This window comes from Nicotiana tabacum, chromosome 14, assembly GCF_000715075.1.
Source record: "Nicotiana tabacum cultivar K326 chromosome 14, ASM71507v2, whole genome shotgun sequence".
Taxonomy (NCBI): Eukaryota; Viridiplantae; Streptophyta; class Magnoliopsida; order Solanales; family Solanaceae; genus Nicotiana; species Nicotiana tabacum.
This window is the reverse complement of record NC_134093.1, coordinates 115,146,877-115,169,687: the sequence shown is the minus strand read 5'-3', so window position 1 is coordinate 115,169,687 and position 22,811 is coordinate 115,146,877. Positions and strand designations below refer to the sequence as shown.

General features: G+C 38.6%; 1 protein-coding gene across 1 annotated transcript; it reads right to left on the bottom strand.

The window, feature by feature from the left end:
• Positions 1-20,690: 20,690 nt before the first annotated feature.
• On the bottom strand, positions 20,691-22,184 carry LOC107828724 (uncharacterized). The gene is made up of 3 exons (XM_075230311.1): positions 21,822-22,184; positions 21,473-21,710; positions 20,691-20,995 (listed from the first exon to the last, which is right to left on the bottom strand). Exons 1-3 carry the CDS (start codon positions 22,182-22,184, stop codon positions 20,691-20,693), a joined length of 906 nt encoding a protein of 301 aa, XP_075086412.1.
• Between the last annotated feature and the right edge of the window lie 627 nt (positions 22,185-22,811).

Sequence of the window (22,811 nt, the reverse complement as noted above, 5' to 3'; positions counted from 1 at the left end):
GGCGGAGTAAATTAGATGTGAGCAGAGTGGATGACCCTCGAGAGGGTTTTAGTGGATTCTACATTTCAGTATAAGAAAGGAAAGAGGAACAATTTTAAATTCGCATAAGGTATTTTCAAAGTGAGTGTTACAGTTTTTGTATTTATGGAGGTGCTTAAGAAGAATACAGTGGCTTATGGGCCTTAAGGCGGTGCAGTGTTTTGTTAGGATGTCTTGTAGTGAGCTTTGGATAAATTAGTGGTGTTCTGACAAGGAGGAATGGCAACTTGAGGATAATCCGGAAGAAACTCGGATAAAATAGGACAAATGGGTAACATGATGGATCAATATGGTAATGGTATGCTCGGTTCTTTTAGTTCTTATGATGAGGTGAGGCTTTACGGGTGTTTTGTGGCAATACTCTTGGATTTGGCAACTTGTGTGGCTTGGTGGAGTTATAGGGATTTAGTTCTGATAGCTTGGTTATGTGAAAATGGTTTCAAAGTGTTCTTAATGGTTTCTACCATGGGTTGAACCAGATATATTCTACCGGTGTAGGGAACGTGTTGTGTATTATAAATTCTGCCTGGAAGGAAGCAAGATGAAGGTTACTGAATGACCGGGTATGTAATTTGATGGTTACCCAAAGTTAATAATGAGATTCTCGTGCTTGTCACATGATGACATGATAGATGTGGCATGTGGCACGGAATTAAGATTTACATGTACAAGATGGTAGTTCATTCTTGAAGGGAAGATCGCGAATTTTTGACAAAATGGTCACTTTTAGATAATTAGATGAATGTTATAATTGCTAGGTAATCCCTGAGAAGGGTGCGCATTTCAAAAGGCGCATTGTGTTTTGACTTATGAATGTTTATTGGTATTGCAGTACTCACCTAGTTGATAGACTGCAGATATTCAAATTATTGCTATGTGGCACAAAAGAATTATGAAAGTATTCCTTATGGGAAGATCGTGAATGGAGGATGTGTTAGTCATTCTAGTGCTGGAGTTGAGATCAGTTACGGTGATTTATGTGTTTGATGAATTTGGAGATTGGGAGTTCTCAGAAGTATATTGTTTTGGGTTGCGGCCTGTTTGAGATGAGTATTTTCTTTAAACTTAGTGGAGGCACTAGTTGCGTTAATTATTTGTGATAGCTACGCGCTATAAGTGTGCACATATGTGAGGGTTGAGCCAATGTACGAGCATCAGGGCATGTATTCATACTCGAAAGAATGCTTAGGCTATGATATGCCTAGATTGACTGTTAAGCGTAAAGTTATAACGTTTCTCATGTTCATACCTCTGTTGAAAACTATCTGGGCTACATTTGAGGTTACACATAGGCTAATTTCCTTGAATAAATGGGGTAGTTACTATTTCTACGTTAAATTGCCGATTTGAAGTGTGGTAGTAGACTTTGCACATGCTTACACTATGGCGTGTTATTTATACCAGTCTAGGAGCATGAAAATCTTATTTCATTATCATATACAAGTGTACTTGTTTAATTGCTCATGTATGATATGCTGGGACTGGAGGCCTGTGACCATGCCGAGCGATTCATATTAATGGCATGTGAGTCGACCGTGTCGTGTGTGAGAATTGTATTTCTATGATAATTTATCTGATTCATTAATTTCCTTCTTATACAATTGTGCACATGCACCTATTGTTATCCTCTTCACGAAATTGGAGGAGTTGGTTGTAACATTGCGGTTGTGGTAGTGCTTGTTGAACTTGTAATACAGTTCTATTCCTTGAGACATCTCCCGTATTTGGGTACATAGATTGCGCAACTGTGGCTTGAGTTATATTGATGTGGCGTGTCTGTGGGATAGTTGTGTGTAATAATATAAGGTCATTGGACCTAGAATGGGTTCTATCAGGCTTGATTATGGTATATTCTGGAGGATAATATTGAAAGTCGGCTTAGGAGAGGTTTATGGTTCTGTTTGAGACGAGAGAGCTCCATGGCTAGTTGATCTGATGAGTGGTTATGAGTTTTGATTGTTTCTTTCATCATTGGTAGTGTACAAAGGTTTTGGAATGAGATTCTGTTGAATGCGGGGTTTTATACTAGTACTTGGTTGGTTTTGAGTAATTACTGTGATCAGAAATGGTGCTACGAGTATGAGAGTTGTGTAGTATGTTATGTGATTATATCTAGGATTATGGTTATGGATGGATACAACTCGTTCAGGCTTATATAGTGTGTAGATGTGAGATTCTGATCTTGAAAAGAATTCTGGATGTTAGAAATTTGCCTCCATGATTTCTGGGCCAATTTGGAATTAATGATTTTTCAGTTATGTTGTGCGGTCATGCCTATATATAATTGGGTGACGTGAGTTCACCCCCGGGTATGGCACGTTCGAGGATGAACGTATGTTTAAGTGGGGGAGAATATAACGACCCGACAGGTCGTTTTGAGTATCATAGCCATGTTCCCCCATTTACTTCTCAAATTATGTCTTGCAATTGATTTATGACTTATCGGGCTAGTTGGATCGGGTCCGGAAGAAACTCAGAGTGAAATGAGACACTTAGTCTCATAATTGAAAATGTAAATTAGAAAAGTGGTCCGATATGGACCTATGTGTAAACGATCTGGGATTTGAATTTTGATGATTCCAATATCTCCGTATAGTGATTTTGGACTTAGGAGCATGTCCGGAATATTATTTGGAGGTCCGTAGAGGAATTAGGCTTGAAATGCCGAAAGTTTAATTTTTGGGAAGTTTGACCGGGGGGTTGACTTTTTGATATCGGGGTCGGAATTCGATTCTGAAAATTGGAATACCTCTGTTATGTCATTTATGACTTGTGTGCAAAATATGAGGTCAATCGGACGTGATTTGATAGGTTTCGGAGTCGTTTGTAGAAATTAGAAATTTCAAAGTTCATTAGGCTTGAATTGGGGTGTAATTCATGGTTTAATTGTTGTTTTAGCTGCTTTGAGGGTTCGACTAAGTTCGTATGATGTTTTAGGACTTGTTGATATATTTAGTTGAGGTCCCGAGGGGCTCAGGTGAGTTTTGGACGGTTAGCGGATCATTTGTGTCCTTGGTGAGATTACTGATATCTGTTGCTACATTTTTCGGATTTTCTCGTTCACGTTCGCGAGTGGGCCCTCGCATTCGCGAAGAGGAATTTTAGGCAGGCAGGATTTACTCTTCGCGTTCGCGAGGAGGAGCTGGGTTGTGCATCGAGTTCGCGTTTGGGGTATCGCGTTGCGAAGGGAAACATAGTGGGCATGGGTTATTACCTTCGCGTTCGCGAGCAGTGTCTCGTGTTCGCGAAGAGCAAATGTTGGGAAGTACATTTTGCTTCGCGAACGCGAGGGACCTGTCGCGTTCGCGAAGAAGAGAGGTCTAGACAGAAAGTTTAAGTTCAGAAAATGGGACTCGATTTTTAACAATTTGGAGCTCGGATTAAGGCGATATTTGGGAGATTTTCAGAGGAAACAATGGGGTAAGTGTTCTTAACTCAATATTGGTTAAATTACCCGAATCCATGGTTGTTTTTAACATTTAATTTGTGAATTAAGTTGGAAAATTGTGAAAACCCTCTTGGTTTAATTTGGATATTTGAGGGTCGAGTTGATGTCGGATTTGAGTAAAATTTATATGGTTGGACTCGCGATTGAATGGGTGTTAATATTTTGTAACTTTCGTCAGATTTCGAGACGTGGGCCCCACAGGTGATTTTTGGGGGAGTAATTTCAGATTTTGTGGAGATATTAGTATTTTGATATGGAATTAATTCCAATAAATTTTGTGGGCTGAATCAAATTAATTATGACTAGATTCGAGCCGTTTAGAAGTTGATACACGCAGAGTGGAATTGCTGGAGCGTTCCTTAGCTTGCTCGACATTTGGATTTGTCTTATTCGAGGTAAGTAACTCTTCTAATCTTGGAGTTGAGGGTATGAACCCTGAATATATGTATTTTGTGAATTGTTGGGAGGTGACGCACATGCTAGGTGTCGGGCGTGTGGGCGTGCACTATAGAAATTGTGGCATAATGATTTCTGTGGAATTTTGTAGTTAAAATTAAAATTCATACTTAGTCATATTCTTTTCCTGGCATATCATATCCCAGTATCTATTGTTATTTATTGATACATCATATCATCATTTTTGTTTGGGCTATTCTTATGACATTGTGAGCCCATGAAAGAGAGACTGGAGAGATTGATGATTGAGGGAGGCTGAGGGCCTGATCTTTTGAGGATATTTTTGGGATCGGGCTGCACGCCGCAGCAGTCCATGTTGGCTTTATATATATATTATATTATTGCACGTGAGTTGGCCGTGCGGATCTATATATTATATTATTGCACGTGAGTTGGCCGTGCGGATCTATATATTATACTATTGCACGTGAGTTGGCCGTGCGGATCTAGATATTATTATAGCACGTGAGTTGGCCGTGCGGATCCAGATATTATTATAGCACGTGAGTTGGCCGTGCGGATCCTTATATTATTATTGCACGTGAGTTGGCCGTGCGGATCCAGATATTTATATTATGGCACGTGAGTTGTCCGTGCAGCACGTGAGTTATCTGTGCTTATAGCGCTTGGGTTGTAGGAGCCCCTCATGAGTCTGTACACTCCCAGTGAGCGCAGTCGATTATAAACAGGGATCGGGATGCACACCATAGCAGGTATTGTATAGCGCTGAATGATTGAGTGTGTTGACCAAAGTGATAGAGAATGCGAGGCAGTGACATTTAGTACTCTGAGAGTGTGAGTTTATGAGTACAATCTCTGAGATACATTGCATTGACATGCACACATGACATATATGCATAGAGATGTGTTCTCCCCATGCTGTACGGTATTACATTATTCATGATTTCTCACACATTTTGACAGATGGGCAAAGTGATGCATTTATTTTACAATGGTTATCTAAAAAATGAGATATTTTATTTATTATTGAAAGGATTTTGGAAAATTTTCTGTTTCCAAACTTATTCACATTTTTTGGTAACTTTGGCAAAAGATTTGGGTTTTCACTAATCTACTTGAAAGGAAGAAATATTATTGCTGAAATCATAATGTGACTGAGCATTTTATCTCTGAGTTACTTTTGGTATTTTTTGCTTTATGTCGTTATTAACTGTTGTGGATTAGTGGATTTGGACCCGACCTTGGTAGAAGCTCGTCACTACTTTCAACCTACAGCTAGGTTTGTTACTTACTCAGTACATCGGGTCGGTTGTACTGATACTACACTTCTGCACATTGCGTGCAGATGTTGGCTGTTGTTGTTGCTGTGCTCGATGGTTGCAGGACTTGAAGATGTACCTGCATTCTTGTTGTAGCTTCCTCTTATTCAGGGTAGCCTTAGATTTATAAAAGCTCTGTTTATGTATTATCCGAACATACTATGTATTTATTTCATTTCCACTTTGTTTACTCTATTCTTAGAAGCTCATGATTTGTACTACCAGTTCTTTGGGGATGTATCAGATATAGACCTTTATTCACTTAAATTGCTCTAATAATGGCTATTGGAATTGGATAATTGAAAGTTGGCTTACCTAGCGGGCTGGGTTAGGTGCCATCACGACTAGTTGGAGTTTGGGTCGTGACACCAGTGTAATGACCCGACTTGTTATTTTAAGAATTTACGCCCCGTACAGTGACTTAAGGTCCAGAACAACTTCGCAATATGTATTATAACTTGCGTGTGGGGTTGAGTTTTGTTTTCGGGTGATTTGGGATCAAATTGGGAGAACAATTCTTAATCTAGAAGCTTAAAAGTAAAGAGTTGACCAGAGAGTCGACTTTTGAGCAAACGACTCCGAAATGAAATTTTTATGATTCCAATAGTTACGTATGGTGATTTTGGACTTAGGAGTGTGTCCGGATATTTATTTGAAAGTCCGTAGTTGATTTTGGCTTGAAATGGCAAACGTTGGAAATGGAAGGTTTGGAAGTTTGACCGGGAGTCGACTTTATTGATATCTGTGTTGGAATCCAGTTATGGAAATTTTGATAGGTCCGTTATGTTATTTATGACTTGTGTGCAAAATTTGAAGTCAATCAGACTTGAATTGCTATGTTTCAGCATCAACCCTAGAATGTTTCGACATAGATTCTTCAAGAATACGTGGTATCACATATTGAAGCATTAGATCCATATTAAAATTTTGGAGCCATTTCTGTGTCGAGAACGATTTTCCGTCACCGTCAGTGCCCAGGGTAGCGCAGAGTGCTAGCCCTGGCGCTGGGATGTTTAAGGGTTCTGGCAATAGTGCCACAGACAGCGCTCCACCCCAACTGTGGCGCCCGAACTGTAAAAACCCCATAAAACGGGATGTTTTGCCATTTCTACTCATTTTTTAGTTTTGGGAGAACGGTTTAGGCCCATTTTGGGCGCTTTTCATGGGAAAATATTGGGTTAAGTATTCCTTATCCTATATTGATTATATTTCATGATTCCATACTCATTTATATCATGAATCCGTGAATTTATGGGAGAAAGGGGAATCAGATTTTTATAAAATCTTTCAAAAATGTAAAAAGAATATTTGAAGGTCAATCTGATTTCGGAATTCGATAATTTTTGTATGGTTGGACTCGTGGTTGAATGGACCTTCATATTTTGTAACTTTTGTCGGGTTCCGTGATGTGGGCCCCACTATTGAATTTTGAGTTAATTTCGGATTTAGATTATGAAATTTAGCAAATTCATATGGAATTAATTCCTACGATTCGTGTTGAGTATATTGAATTGTTTGTCACTAGATTTGAAGATTTCGGACAGGAATTCATGAGACAAAGGTTTATTGGAATCTTGAAATTTGGTTACGAAACGAGGTAAGTATCTTGCCTAACCTTGAGTAGGGGAATTACCCCTTAGGCATTGAGTCTTATGTGGAAATTTTGTAATTAAAAACCATGTACGCAAGGTGACGAGTACGTACTTGATTTATATGTGCAAATTATATCGGTTGAAATTCGTAGACGCCCTTATGTATTAAATTGGAAAATTGTTGGAACTTAGTAAATCCTTGATTTGTCATGCCACATTCCTTGTTTGTCGAATTTGTATTTTATATGATAATTTGGTGTTATTGTCACTTGGAGTTTTATGTGAATTTCGTGTGTTGTTGATTTGATATTTCTTTTAAATATTTTCATTATGGATTTTTCATTTACAAATAATTAATTAAATAAGCTTAAATCGAGGCATTTATATATTTATCTAAAATTTGGATTAAAGAAGGTGTTGTCCTATGATGAGTTATTTTCCCATCCTTGTGGTTGCTTTTGAGATTTTATATACATTGTGTTGAGCGATGGACTATCTGTTGTAAAATTAATTGACTTTATTGTACCTGTGGAATGGTTGTGGCCTATGGGCAATTTGTAAATACGAGTTGATGATGTTGTGATGTTGTGATAATATTCTATGTAAATTATTGTGTGATTTGGGTTACTGTTATGGGGCGTATAAGGATAAAATTCCATTGTTGACATTATGCGGGCATAAGGGTGGCATTTCACTGTTGTTATGTGTGTTGGTATATTGTCTGGGCGGAGTGATAAGGGAGGCTATTAAGTAGAGCGATAATAGAGGCTATTATAGGAGCGATAAGGGTGGCTATAAGAGAGATAAGAGTGGCTATAGGAGCGATAAGGGTGGCTATTGATATTGTCAGGGTGGAGGGATAAGGGAGGCTATTATAGGAGTGATAAGGATGGATATAGGATAGATAAGGGTGGCTATTGTCATAGATAATATGTGATGATGTGAGGTTATTGTGTTGGTAATGATATGTGGTGATGTGAGGTTATTGTGTTGGTAATTTTTATGTGATGATGTGGGGTTATTGCGTTTGTAATTTTCATGTGATGTTGTGATTTTCCTTCTGTTTATTTTTATATCTTGTGCAATTTGTCTCGTTGTTGGTAAATTGATAATAGTATAATCTATGTTGAAATAGGTAACATGCGGATTATGAAATAAAATGTGGGCACGAGGTGCTGTGAGTAAATAGTGATGATATTGGCACGTGAACTGTCCGTGTAGTTGTGATATGAATTATGGGCACGAGGTGTCGTGAGTAAATGATGATGATATTGGCACATGAGTTGTCTGTGCAGTTGTGATAGAGAAATTGGAACGAGGTGCCATGAAAATATGAAAGTGGGTTGAGAACCGTATTTCTATGATTTTTAAATGAGGTGTCACAAGGTGACTTTTTTTCGAAAGATATTTATTTGAAAAAATTATACGTGAAAAATATTTATTATTTGGCACGAGGTACCATGGAAATATGAAAGTGGGCTAGGACCGTATTTCTATGATTTTTAAATTAGGTGTCAAAGGGTGACTTTTATTTGAAAGATATTTATTTGAAAGAATTATATTTGAAAAAGATTTATTTGAAAGATATTTATTTGAAGGAATTATATTTTAAAAAGATTTATTTGAAAGATATTTATTTGAAGGGAGTATATTCGAAATATATTTATTGAAAAATATTATATCATGAAGAGTATTATTTGAAAAACATATGGGCGAAAGATTTATATTTGAAGGACTTGATTAATTGGTTGTACTTGTATTCATTATTTGTTGAGCAATATTTATTGTGTTCTTGTTTCCCGACTGTGTATATCATTGGTCTATTATTGTTTCCCTCATTGTTAATTGTTTCCTATAAGTTTTGTATACTATATTGCACATGTTATTAGACTAGTGAGTGTCTTGACTGTACCTCGGCACTACTCCACTGAGGTTAGTCTTGATACTTACTGGGTACCGACTGTGGTGTACTCATACTACACTTCTACACATTTTTGTGCAGAGCTAAGTTTTGGAGATATCAGACTCGGATAGAGTTAGAGTGTTATCGCAAAGATTTAAGGTAGAGCTGCTTGGTCGTCACAGTACCTTGGAGTCTTTCCATTTTATTATACTGTTAATTATTAATCAAACAATAGTGAGTATTTTGATCTTCGAGATCATTCCATATATTCAGTTAGAGTTCGTGACTCAGTATTACCAGTCTTGGGAGGTTGATAGAATTATTTCCACTATTGGTTTCGACACGTATATTAAGTTATATGTTTCCAAAAAAAGGTTTAAATTGTAATTGTAATCGGCTTACCTAGTCTTAGAGACTAAGTGGAATCATGACGCCTGTGGTGGAATTTTGGGTCTTGACAAGTTGGTATCAGAGCTCTAGGTTCATATGTTTTACGAGTCACGAACAAGTGTAGTAAAGTCTTGCGGGTCGTTACGGAGATGTCTGTACTTATATTTGAGAGGCTACAGAACTGTTAGGAAACTTCCACTTCTTTCATTCATGTCGTGCGGATTTGTTGATTGTGAAATTCGAGCCTTTGTATCTCTAGTCTCTCACAGATGGTGAGGATACGTACTACCGGGTCAGTTGAGCACGCACCCGCACATACTTCTAGGGCCGCAAGAGGCCGGGGCTGAGGTAGAGGCCGAGGAAGGGCATGTGTCACAACTAGAACATCGGTTAGAGGTAGAGTTGAGGAGCCGCCAGTTGCTCCAATTGGGGGATAGGTACCAGAAGCACTTGTTGTTACCCCCGGATTTCAGGAGACTTTAGCACAGTTCTTGAATATGTTTGGTACATTAACTTAGGCGGGATTGATCTCTGTTGCATCGAATATTTCACAGATTGGGGGAGTAACTCAAACTCTTACCGCCTGTACTCTAGAGCAGCGAGTTCATGTTGGTCAGGTTTCGGGTGTAGTACCGGTGCAACCTGTTATTTCGATTAAGCCTGAGGTCAGGCCAGAGGCATTAGAAGAAGAACAAAAGAGACTAGAGAGACTTAAGAGATATCGTCCACCTACTTTTAGTGGCACATCTATTGAGTATGCTCGGGGATTTCTAGAAAAGTGTCACTGTATTCTACACACCATGGGTATTGTGGAAGTGAGCGGAGTTGCCTTTACCACATTTCAGCTGTCAGGAGTAGCGTATCAGTGGTGGAAAGTCTATGAAGAAGGTAGACCAGCCAATGCAATACCACCTACTTGGGCTCAATTTTCACAGATGTTTTTGAAAGAGTTTGTTCCCCAAACTCTCCGAGATGTGTGGCACACAGAGTTTGAATGGTTGCGTTAGGGCACTATGACAATGTCATAATATACTATCAGGTTCAGTGAGTTAGCCCATCATGCACCTATCTTGGTTTCTACAGTCAGAGAGCGGGTCTGCAGATTCATTGAGGGACACAATTATGATCTTAAAATAAGCATGGCTCGAGAGTTGCAAACCGATACTCCATTTTAGAAAGTAGTGTTGATTGTGAGGAGGATTGAGGGTGTTCTAGGTAAGGAAATGGAGTCTAAGGAGGCCAAAAGGTCTCGATGCTCTGGAGGATTCAGTGGATTTTACTCTTCACCTATGACCCATTATGGAGGAGACTCGAGCAGTCGGCCAGCTCAATCCGCATATCAGATTACTCGGGGTTCTCCAGTAAGCTCTTACAGTACACCACCGACACAAAATTCTTACAGTGTTTATTCCAGTTATCTGGCACAGACTTAGTACGAGCTGTCGTGACCTCATATGGGTTGGTATGAGTGTGATGATACTAGGCACATCATGAGAGATTGTCCCAAACTTGGGAGGGCTGGATTTTAACTGAACACTCAGGTTCTGGGCCCCAATGTAGTTACTACACACGTGGACACCCAGTTAGAGGTGAAGGATAAGCGGGTAGAGGGTGCCCTAGAGGGGTAGGCCCAGCCCGTTGATATATTTTCTATGGTGTGGCTAAGGCCACTACACCATATGGTGTCATTACCAACATGATTTAATTTATAATGAAAGGAGCACTATTCTTATTTTGATTCAATTCTGACTATCGAGGTGATACCTCTAATCGTGTTGCATATAGGACGAGTTTGTGATTTGTACGCCACTCACTTGTTTATACTTGTTGGGAGATTTGATGGTGTTAGCCCGTGTCTATCATGTTGTTTTGCACACTATTGAGGGCTATGAGTCCAAAATTGACTTTCTATTACTTACTGCAATGGGTTTTGATGTAACTTTGGGATAATTGATTATAAGTTTATGAACTATATGCCCTACCGGTATGGGAGTTCATTATGTGTTGTGAAAACTGTTTACGGAATTTATTGAAAATAAGAAAGAAAGGAAATGGAAAATTTTTGTAGGCACAATGTGCAAAATACTTGTGATTCAGAACTGAGGACGAGATCCTCGCATTTTAATATGATTTGATATGTTTAAACTGGGCTACGAGCCGCGGTGGAAGTTATATAAGGAAGAGATCCTTATGATGAAAATTTATGTGTTTAAATTCTCCTTTGTGAAACTAAATTTGTACTATAGTACTTATAGGGAGTCATGCTTGTTAGGCTTATTTGAAAATTCTTGTATGAATTTCTCTGTGCATAATTTGCCATATTCGTGTTGTAATTATTGAGTTTTAGCCTACGAGGTGACTGCCCAGGTGGCGTTCAATATGACTCGTTAAATTGGATAAATAATTATGAGGTCTTCATGCCTCGTGTCTCGTTGTTAGTAAAGTCGAGGTTTGAAACGAGATTTTGTTAACATGAGGTTAATTTGCGATGTTGTAATCGATTATGAACAACTATTAAGACCGTAGATGTGGTTATGGGCATACATATGATGTGCTTCATGTCCACATATCATTATGATAATATAGTGCTTGTAATGCTGAGATTAGTGTTATTGATATATGCATTGTGGTGCTTTGTTGGGTGGGGATGTGTTGTTAGGAGTTGTTTTGGTGTTACTCTGGCATGAGGATAGGGCCAATTACAGGGGAGACTCTGCCGAAATTTCTAAAAACTATTTGGGAGTTAGTAAAATTTGGGGAATTGACATGTGCGAAAGAAGATATAAGTTATGTTATATGCTTGAGGGAGAACTTTACTTTTCATTCAATGGAGAATGATCCTAAGTGGGAGAGAATGTAACACCCCAGAAAATTTTGAAATACTTCAGCACTATCAAGAAAGTTGATGTGTGCGTAGGCACGAGTTGTTATAGCCAGTTGAGACTAATACCGTGTGTTGATGTGAAAATCAGGCCTATTGAAAATGTTTGGAGTGTAAGAAATTTGTTTTAAAGTTTATAAGTATGGATGAAAGAAGTAATCTTTAACTGAGATGGCGTTGTCAGATCCATGTTAAATTTTTGGTGACGTAGAATCACCCGTAAGTTATGTGTGTAAGAATGCACTCAGTAATTTAATTTCATCAGAATAATTCTTGGCACGTTCGAGGATGAACGTATGTTTAAGAGGGGGAGTGTCATGACCCAAAATCCAAATGTCACGACCCGAAATTCCCACCTTCGGACCGTGATGGCGCCTAACATTTCACTTGCTAGGCAAGCCAACGTTAGAATAATATTATCCATTTTAAAATAGTTTTTAAATGTATTAATAACAAGGAAACAAAAGCGAAAGCAAAGTTTAAAATTTAGTGAAATAATCCATCGAACAACGGTGTCTAAATACCATCCCACAATTGGTGTCACAAGTGCACGAGCTTCTAGAATAAATACAAATAAAGGTCTGAATAAAATAAAGCTGTCTGGAAATAATCACAAAGCCAAAGTAAAATAGACAGGGACTTCAGAACTGCGGACACCGTGCAGTTATACCTCAAGTCTCCTCTGAATAGCTGAAATCCGAGCAAAACTATGGCACGCCGCTGGGACCAACTCCAAAATCTGCAAAAGAAGTGCAGAGTGTACTATCAGTACAATCGACCCCATGTACTGGTAAGTGCTGAGCCTAACCTCGACGAAGTAGTGACGAGGCTAAGGCGGGTCACTTACATCACCTGTACGCAATATTAGAAATAACAACAATAATAGAAATAAATCAAGTAACTCATTTATAATAATTGAAGCCAACTCAGCAATCATAACAAATTATCATTTCCATCAATTCAGCTACAGTGTGCAACCCGCTCTCACAATATATTCACATTTAATTTTGTTGCAGCGTGCAACCCGCTCTCATAATATTTTTATTTTTATAAGTCTGTTGCGGCGTGTAACCCGATCCTCCAATATTGACTTTTTAATAAGTCTGTTGCGGCGTGCAACCCGATCCTCCAACGACTAGCTAAAATACCCCAACTGGCGGGGCTACTGGAGCCTGATTCTGGGGAGCCATCTGCTTCTGAGCGGGAGTAATGGGAGTTTGTGCTCCTCCCCCAGCCTGTGAGACGGCTGGTGCCACTAGAAATGCACCATTCTGGGCCACGCCCTCCATAAGACTCATCAATTGGACTAGAGCTTCTTGAAGCACTGGAGTGGCTATGAATCCTTCCGGGACCTGAACTGGTCCAACTGGTACATTCTGAACTGGGACCTCCTCCTGAAGGTCTACCTGAGGTTCTACAATAGGTGCAGCTGCTCGAGCTCTGGACTGAACTCCACCTCGGCCTCTACCCCTGACCATAGTTGCCACCGGGGGTACTGGTCCCTGTCCATCGGTAGAGGTATTGCGTGTTCTCACCATCTGCGAGAGAATAAAAGTAGAATGGTTCAATCGTCGATGATAGAATAAAACTGCATGATAGAATAAGAAAGAAGTGATATTGTTGCTAAACTTCATAACCTCTGAGAGATAAGTACAAACGTCTCTGTACCGATCCTTCAAACTCTACTAAGCTTGCTCGTGACTCGTGAGACCTATGTAACCTAGTACTATGATACCAACTGTCACGACCCGAAATTCCCACCTTCGGACCATGATGGCGCCTAACATTTCACTTGCTAGGCAAGCCAACGTTACAAAAATAGTATCCATTTTAAAATAATTTTTAAATGTATTAATAACAAGGAAACAAATGCGGAAGCAAAGTTTGAAATATAGTAAAATAATCCATCGAACAACGGTGTCTAAATACCATCCCAGAATTTGTGTCCCAAGTTCACAAGCTTCTCGAATAAATACAAAAAAATGGTCTGAATAAAATAAAATTGTCTGGAAATAAACACATAGCCAAAGTAAAATAGACAGGGACTTCAGAGCTGCGGACGCCATGCAGTTATACCTCAAGTCTCCTCTGAATAGTTGAAATCCGAGAAAAACTATGGCACGCCGCAGAGACCAACTCCAAAATCTGCACAAGAAGTGCAGAGTGTAGTATCAGTACAACCTACCCCATGTACTGGTAAGTGTTGAGCCTAACATAGACAAAGCAGTGACGAGGCTAAGGTGGGTCACTTATATTACCTATATGCAATATTAGAAACAACAACAATAATAGAAATAAATCAAGTAACTAATTTATAATAATCGAAGCCAATTCAGCAGCCATAACCAATTATCATTTCCATCAATTTAGTTGCAGCGTGCAATCCGCTCTCACAATATTTTTATTTTTATCAAGTCTGTTGCGGTGTGCAACCCGATCCTCTAATATGGATTTTTAATAACTTTGTTGCGGCGTGCAACCCGATCCTCCAGTATCAACTTTTTAATAAGTCTGTTGCGGCATGCAACCCGATCCTCCAATATTGATTTTTAATAAGTCTGTTGCGGCGTGCAACCCGATCCTTCAATATTGACTTTTAATAAGTCTCTTATGGCGTGCAACCCGATCCTCCAATATATTCATTATAATCAATCTTGTTGCGGCGTGCAACTCGCTCCTCCAACATATTCATTTACCAATCAATTCTTATAGAAGCAATTCCTCAATAAACGCAACAATTAATATAAAAATTATAAGACAACAAGCATACAATAATTATAATTTAATTATGAAACAAACAATGACAATTAGTAATTTATTATAGAAATCAGCGAGAAAATAGGCAGTTTAATATTTAATATGCTAAATGTCAAATAACAATTTAAAACACATAATTCAAATAGCATGTAACAATTAACGCAGGAATTCAAAAATTAATATTTTGACAAAGAATAAGAGAGAAACAATTATTATAATAATTAATTTTTGAATAAAAACAATTTATGATTTCCAAGTAAACAGGCAAAAAATTAATTTGACGATGTATAGACACTCGTCACCTCGCCTATACGTCGTTCACATGCAATTCATATAACACATAATTTAAGGATTCTACTCCCTCAAGTCAAGGTTAACCACGACACTTACCTCGCCTTGCAAATTCCAATCAATTATTCAACCACAACTTTTCCTTTTAAATTTGCTTCCGAAAGCTTCAAATCTATTCACAAACAATTCGATATATTCAATACGAATCATAGGAATTAATTCCATATAAATTTACAATTTTTCCGGCAGTGGGACCCACATATCAAATCCCAAAAAAACTCGCGAAATCCGAACAGCCGTTCCGATACGAGTTCAACCATACAAAATTTGTCCAATTCTAATATCAAATGGACCTTCAAATCTTAATTTTTCGTTTTTGGAAAGTTTTACAAAAATTCCAATTTCTTCAATTTAAATCCGAAATAAATGATAAATATAGACATGGATTTGTGAAATATAATCACTTTTAGTTAAAGAACACTTACCCAATTCAAAGTCGTGAAAATCCCCCTTGAAATCGCCCAAATCTGAGGCTTAAAACTAAAAAATGAATAAAAATGGCTAAGACCCGATTTTATGTATTCTGCCCAGCATTGTCGCATATGCGGGCTATATTTTCGCACCTGCGGTCTCGCATTTTCAAGACAAAGCTCGTATTTGAGAAACAAGGTAGCTTGACCAGTGGCCGCATCTGCGCTCGAAAATGTCGCACCTGCAACATCCGCTTCTGCGCAAAAGGGCCGCACATGCGAAGACCGCATATGCGATGGAAGTCTCGCTTCTACGAGCTCACACCTGCTGTCAAAATTACGCAGGTGCGATTACACTAGAACCCAAAAATTTAGATTTTTCTTAAGTCAAATTCTTGTTCCGATTTCGATTCGAATCACACTCGGGGTACTCGGTACCTAGTCCGAATATACCAACAAGTCCCGTAACATAATACGGACTGACTCGGGGTCTAAAATCAAGTCAAACAATACTGAATTTACAATTCATACCCCTATTCGAACTTTGAGGTTTAAACTTTCAACTTGCAAATCTCGTGCCAAAACATATTAAATGAATCCGGAATGACTTCAATTTTGGCACACAAGTCATAAATGACATAACAGAGCTGTTCAAATTTCTAGAATCGGATTCCGGCTCCGATATAAAAAACTCAACCGCGTGGTCAAACTTGGAATATTTATCCTTTAAATTGCTAGTTCCGTTAAATGGTCATAACTTGAGCTAGGGACCTTCAAATTAAATTCCTAGCATATGCCCAAGTCCCAAATCACGATACAGAGATACTGGAACTGTCAAAATACTGATCCGGATCCGTTTGCTAAAAATGTTGACTAAAGTCAACTCACATGAATTTCAAAGCTCTATTTCACATTTTAATTCATTTTTCACATGAAAACTTTTCGAAAATATTTACGAAATACGCACACAAGTCGAGGAATGATAAATGGTGATTTTTGAGGTCTTAGAATACAGAATTACTTATTAAATTTAAATATGATATTTTGGGTCATCACACCAACAAGGTCGTGATGGCGTCGGACACCACTGTCAGGCAAGCCAACCATAATCAATTAACTTAATTACCCATTTTAGTATTTTTGAAATATAATTTTCTTCAATGAAATAGTAAAGATAAAACTCATAGAGTAAATGATAAATATTTTTAGCAAATAAATTTCTAAACAATTCACAACCATTCCCAAAACTTAGTGTCACAAGTGCATGAGCATTTACTAGGGAATTAAAATAAAATACAGCATCTGTCCAGAATACAAATCATACAGGAAAATATAATAACTCTGAAGGAGACTCTGTTAGCTGCGGATCGTAATATAGAATGCAGTTCACCTATGTCCCCACAACTATTAACCACACCTATGCGTCCACTATGCCGCTATTCATATATGTACCTACACAATAAAATGTGCAGCAAGTGCAGTATGAGTAAAAAAATAATGTGTACCCAGTAAGTATCTAGCCTAATCTCGAAGTGGTAGAGACGAGATAGCCGACTTTGACATTCACTATGGGTCAATAATAATAATTGAAATAAAACTAGAATATCTAAATCAGCATGATTCACAGGATTTACAATAATTTATGTGACCAACAGAAATAATCAAATTCCTTCAAATGCAACAATTCTCAATATATTAATTAAATTCCTTAAATTCAAATAATTTTCAATTCATCAATTAATATCATTTACAGAAATAATAATTAATTCCATAACAAGCAAGAATAATAATGCATTAAATTCCAAGGATTCTCCAATTTATCAATTAGCATCGCAAGCTGAAATAAACTATTAAGGTATCGTGTAATTATTATTATTAAGCATGATTTCTGCCGAGGTCGTTCGGCCTGATCTAGAGTGTCGTGTACACTGCCGAGAGATGTGCGGCACGATCCATAGATGCATCTATCCTCCCGAGGCGTTCGGTCCGCTCCACAAGAAAAGAGGACTTTTTCTTATGTACCTCCGGTATGAGAGTATATTTGTTATAAGATAAATTCAGGAGGAAGAACAATTTCTCTTAGCAATTAATTAATTTAAACAAAAAAAATCAAGTATATGAGATTTCCATCCTTTAATATTTTTATCTAACAATTCACAATATATATATATATATATATATATATATATATATATATATATATATATATATATATATATATATATATATCAAATAATATTAATTAAACAAAGAATACAATTTACACAAGTAATTCATGCTTTAAATCCTAAACTACCTAGACTTTAGCATTAATAGTAGCTACGCACGGACTCTCGTCACCTCGTGCGTACGTAGCCCCCACAATTAGCAACAATTATTTAATTTTAATCACCTATGAGGTAATTTCCCCCTCACAAGATTAGACAATAGACTTACCTCGTCTTGCTCCAATTTAATCCACTAGTAGACTCTTTCCTCGATTATCCAACTCTGTCTGGCTTGAATCTAGCCAAAATAATTTGATACAATCATTAAAATTTATAGGAATCAATTCTATCAGAAAATACTACATTTTCAATAAAATCCCGAAATTAATTAAAATTTCGTCCGTGGGGCCCACGTCTCGGAATCCGGCGAAAGTTACGAAATCCGATAACTCATTCAATTACGAGTCCAACCATACCAGTTTCACTCAAACCCGACTCCGAATCGATATCGAAATCTCAAAAATTCGTTTCTATGAGATTTCTAAAAATTTCCAACATTTCAATCTCAAAACACTAATTAAATGATGAGAACAATGATATATTTGTGTTTATAGACCAAATCCAAGTTAGAATCACTTACCCCAATATCTTTCCTTGAAAATCTATCGCAATTCGCCTCTGCTCAAGCTCTAAATTGTTAAAAATGGCGAATGAGACGAATGCCTTCTTTTTATAAAACTGCCCAGACAGCATTCGAAATTGGCCTCGAACTGGGCCTCGATCGTGGCTTAGATCATGGCCCTCGAGCCTAGGCCTCAATCGTGGCTTCGATCATAGGCTCGAGCCTGAACCTCGGTCATGGCCTCGATTATGGCATCGAGCCTGGTCCTTCGATCATAGCCTTGATCATGGCATCGAGCCTGAGCCTTCGATTGTGACCCTCGATCTTGGGTCTCGATCATGGCCCTCGATCATTGCCTTCAATCATGGCCCTCGAGCTGGATCTTCGATCGTGGATTCAATACTGAGCCTCGTCCCTGGCTTCGCCTTAGGACGTCGACCCTAGGCTCGATACGTGGGCTCGATCACAACCCAAAAATATCCAACAAAAGGAACAATTGTTGCAGCTTTTAAAGTCATATTTGTGATCCGTTAACCATCCGCAACTCACCCGAGGACCTCGAGACCTCAACCAATTATACTAACAAGTCCTAAAACACCATACGAACTTATTTGAAATCTCAAATCACATAAAACGACGCTAAAACTACAAATTATTCTCCAATTCAAGCTTAATAAAACTTAAAATTTCCAACTTTTACATTCGATTACGAAACCTATCAAATCAACTCTGATTGACCTCAATTGTTGCACACAAGTCATAAATGACATAACGGAGATATAAAAATTTTTGGAACTGGATTCCGACCCCGATATCAAAAAGTCAACTCCCCGGTCAAACTTCCAACCTTAAATTCTTATTTTAGCCATTTCAAGCCTAATTTAACTACGGACTTCCAAATAAAATTCCGAACACGCTCCTAAGTCCAAATTCACCATACAGAACTGTTTGAATCGTAAAAATTCTATTCCTGGGTCATTTTCTCAAAATATTTACCGAAGTCAAACTTGGCCTTTTAAAGCCATCTTAAATAACCAAATGTTCTGATTTCAACCCAAACACTTCCAAATCCCGAACCAACCATCCCCGCAAGTCATAAATCATTTATTTTTATTTTTTTTAGTCTAATGGCTAATATATAAATAAAATCCCAAAATGGGTCCAATGCTTACAAGATGTCCAAACCAAAATAGAAGTTGCATGAAGCTACTAGCTATTAAAAAAGATAGAAAAGCTAAAATCTAATGAACTAACTATTACAACATGATAAGCTGAATGCTTCCTTCTCCTATTAGTGTATGTGAATCTAATTGTCATTGGCAAATACCAAGCAGCACCTATCAAGCCCTCACTAGGGGCCAGGGTATATTGTCCATAGGCTAAAATGAATTCCAAACATCTCCACCGCAGAGTTGAAGTCCGCATCGTCCTCCAAGTGTCACTACTATATGATCTCCATATGCAGTGGAATGATTTTGTTCAAGTATTAATCATGTGCTCACTCATCAAGATTAATGTGTTGAAGAGAAGCCTGGCTTTAGGCAGGCTTTGCAAGGTAAAAGCCAGGCTTGAGCTGGCTTTAGGCAGGCTTTACAAGGCAAAGGCCAGGCATGCGCTGGCTTTAGGCAGGCTTTTCAAGGCAAAAGCCAGGCTTGAGCTGGCTTTAGGCAGGCTTTGCAGGCCAAAGGCCAGGCGTGAGATGGCTTTAGGCAGGCTTTATAAGGCAAAAGCAAGACATGAGCTAGCTTTAGCCAGGCTTTACAAGGCAAAAGCCAGGCATGAGCTGGCTTTAGGCTGGCTTTACAAGGCAAAAGTCAGGAATGATCTGGCTTTAAGCAGACTTTGCAAGGCAAAGGCCAGCCTTTGAGAATGTGCCTTTTTGTGATCTTGTAAGCTCAGATCCTTCCCTACTATGACCTTTAATGTAGACATCATTCAAAACATTGGTAAACCATCCTCAGATTGAGCTTGAAAGCATGCTAATACCACTGAGAAATGATTCAACAATCTCCAAAAATACCATATGATGGGTTCAGCATTTTCCTTAGCATTTGGACATATCAGTTTGTGCAGAGTCCAATCTTGTGAAGCCATCAGCCTGGGGTTCTTCTCTTTGCTATCCTAATCCTAAGGCTAGGTGACTGAGATTTGTCTAGATTGATCAACCTCCTCCCTGCACTAGGCAGTTCAGAGAATGAATGAAACTCAGATGTACCTGCAAAAGAGAACACAATGTTAGCTATAAAATCCGCCACTGAGTTGCCTTCTCTGAACACATGTTGAAAGATCACATTGAAGTTGTCCTTCATCTCTATAATTTTCTTCACATCCTATGCAATTACCCAAGGAGGATCTCATTCCCCTTCTATCGCCTTCTTCATCACTAATGAATCATTCTCCAGTATGAGAGGTTGAAAATTATACTCCACACAATATTCCAACCCTTGAAGAATAGCATTAGCTTCAGCCACCACATTAGTTTTCACTCCCAGGTTTACTACCCTAGAATACACCACATCACCTTCATCATCCCTCACACAAATGCCTAGGGAGCTAGGTCCAGGATTGCCCTTTGAAGCTCCATCAGTATTACATTTGTACCAACCATGACAAGGAAGCTGCGATGTTACTCTTGTAGTGATCAATATAGGTTTATATCCTTCAAAGTATTGAATAATGTATGGCCATAACAATGGAATATTAGGGATCCAAGCATACCTCACCCTTGCCAGTTGATGCAATGTCCTATTTATCTCATGAATCACCCTATTTGTGGACATTGAACCACCATGTTTACCTGCATTTCTTCTCTTCCACAGCTCCCAAGTGATGATAGCTGGTACTGCTTGAAATAGTGGCTTTAATTTCGGACAACACTGAGCATACCACCAATGCCTTATAGTCTGCTTCAATTGAATCAATTGCACAGAAATTCCAGCAGCCCCCATGAACAAGTTCCATACCTTAGAGGCAGTAAGACTTGTGACAAATATATGCTCAATGGATTCCTCTTGGGGCTGCTGACAACACCAACACCTAGACATCACCATTTGCCCTTGCCTCCTCCACATGTCATCGGTGGCTATTTTCTGCCTCCACAATCTCCACAAGAAGAAGGATATCTTGAACGGTAAACCTTTAATCCACATTAACTTGAATTCCTGATTAGGATCTACCCTATGCCTTAATATTTGCCAAGCACTGCTAACACTGAACTTGCCTGAAGGAGTTGGCATCCAGTATGGCTTATCCCAATATCCCTCACTGCCTTCATAGTGCACATTTAGCCTTATATGTTCTGCAATTTCCTCATTGAAAGTTTGATCTAGCAGCTGATCATCCCATGTTTCCCCTTGCCGCAGTTCTGCCACCTCCTGAAGACCTTCATTGATTGGAAAGTCTTCAGGTAATACATGATAAAGTGCACCCAATCCAGTCCAATTTTCATGCCAAATATTAGTTGTTCCACTCTTCAATTCCCATACGATCTCATGTTCTACTTCTTCCCTAGCATTCAGCATTTGTCTCCAAACATGAGACCCTCCCCTAAAATGCACCACGGTTGGTGGCTCCTTCTTGCAATACTTATTCCACATGAAATTAGACCACAAAGATTTTGTGGTCCTAAACCTCCACCATAGTTTAGCAAACAGTGCCCTTGAGACATCATTTAAGGACCTAAAACCTAGCGCCCCTTCCTCTTTAGGAAGGAAAAGATTTTGCCATGAAGCCCAGTGTCTGCTTCTCCCTTCTTCCTTTGTGCTCCAAAAGAACCTAGCAAAAGTCTTATGTAGATGCCCCAAGATGCTGTTTGGTGGATCAAGGACTGATAACATGTGAACTGGCATACTTTGCAACACACTAGAGATGAGTGTTGCCTTTCCTCCAAATGACAGCAGTTTTCATTTCCATGAATGCAATTTAGCCTTCACCTTCTTGATAAGATCCTCATAATAGTCCTTCCTCCTTCTAGTGTAAAAAATAGGACACCCTAGATATGTGAAGGGGAATTGACCTCTTGCAAATCCTGTAATAGCTCCAACTGCCTGAAATAATCCATTAGCAACCTTTGAATACATGTAGTATGAACTCTTATCTTTGTTGATCATCTGACCTGATATCTTCTCATAGTTCCCCAACACTGCCATAATGTTGCTCAAAGAGGGAGGATGAGCAGATGCAAATATTATCGTATCATCAGCATACGCCAAGTGGTTTAAAGAATCAGACCACTTAGGCATTCCAAATCCCACAAATGACTTTTCTTCAAAAAGCTTATTCAAAGACCTGGAAAGTAGCTCAGCTGACAGAATGAACAATGCTGGAGATAGGGGATCCCCTTGCTTCACACCCTTTGTCGACTTAAAGAACACTGAGGACTGCCCATTCACCAATACTGAATACCAGTTATTCATAAATCATTTAAAGCACATTCAGGAAGTTTTATTTAGGAGAACGGGGTTCTAAAAGGCAAA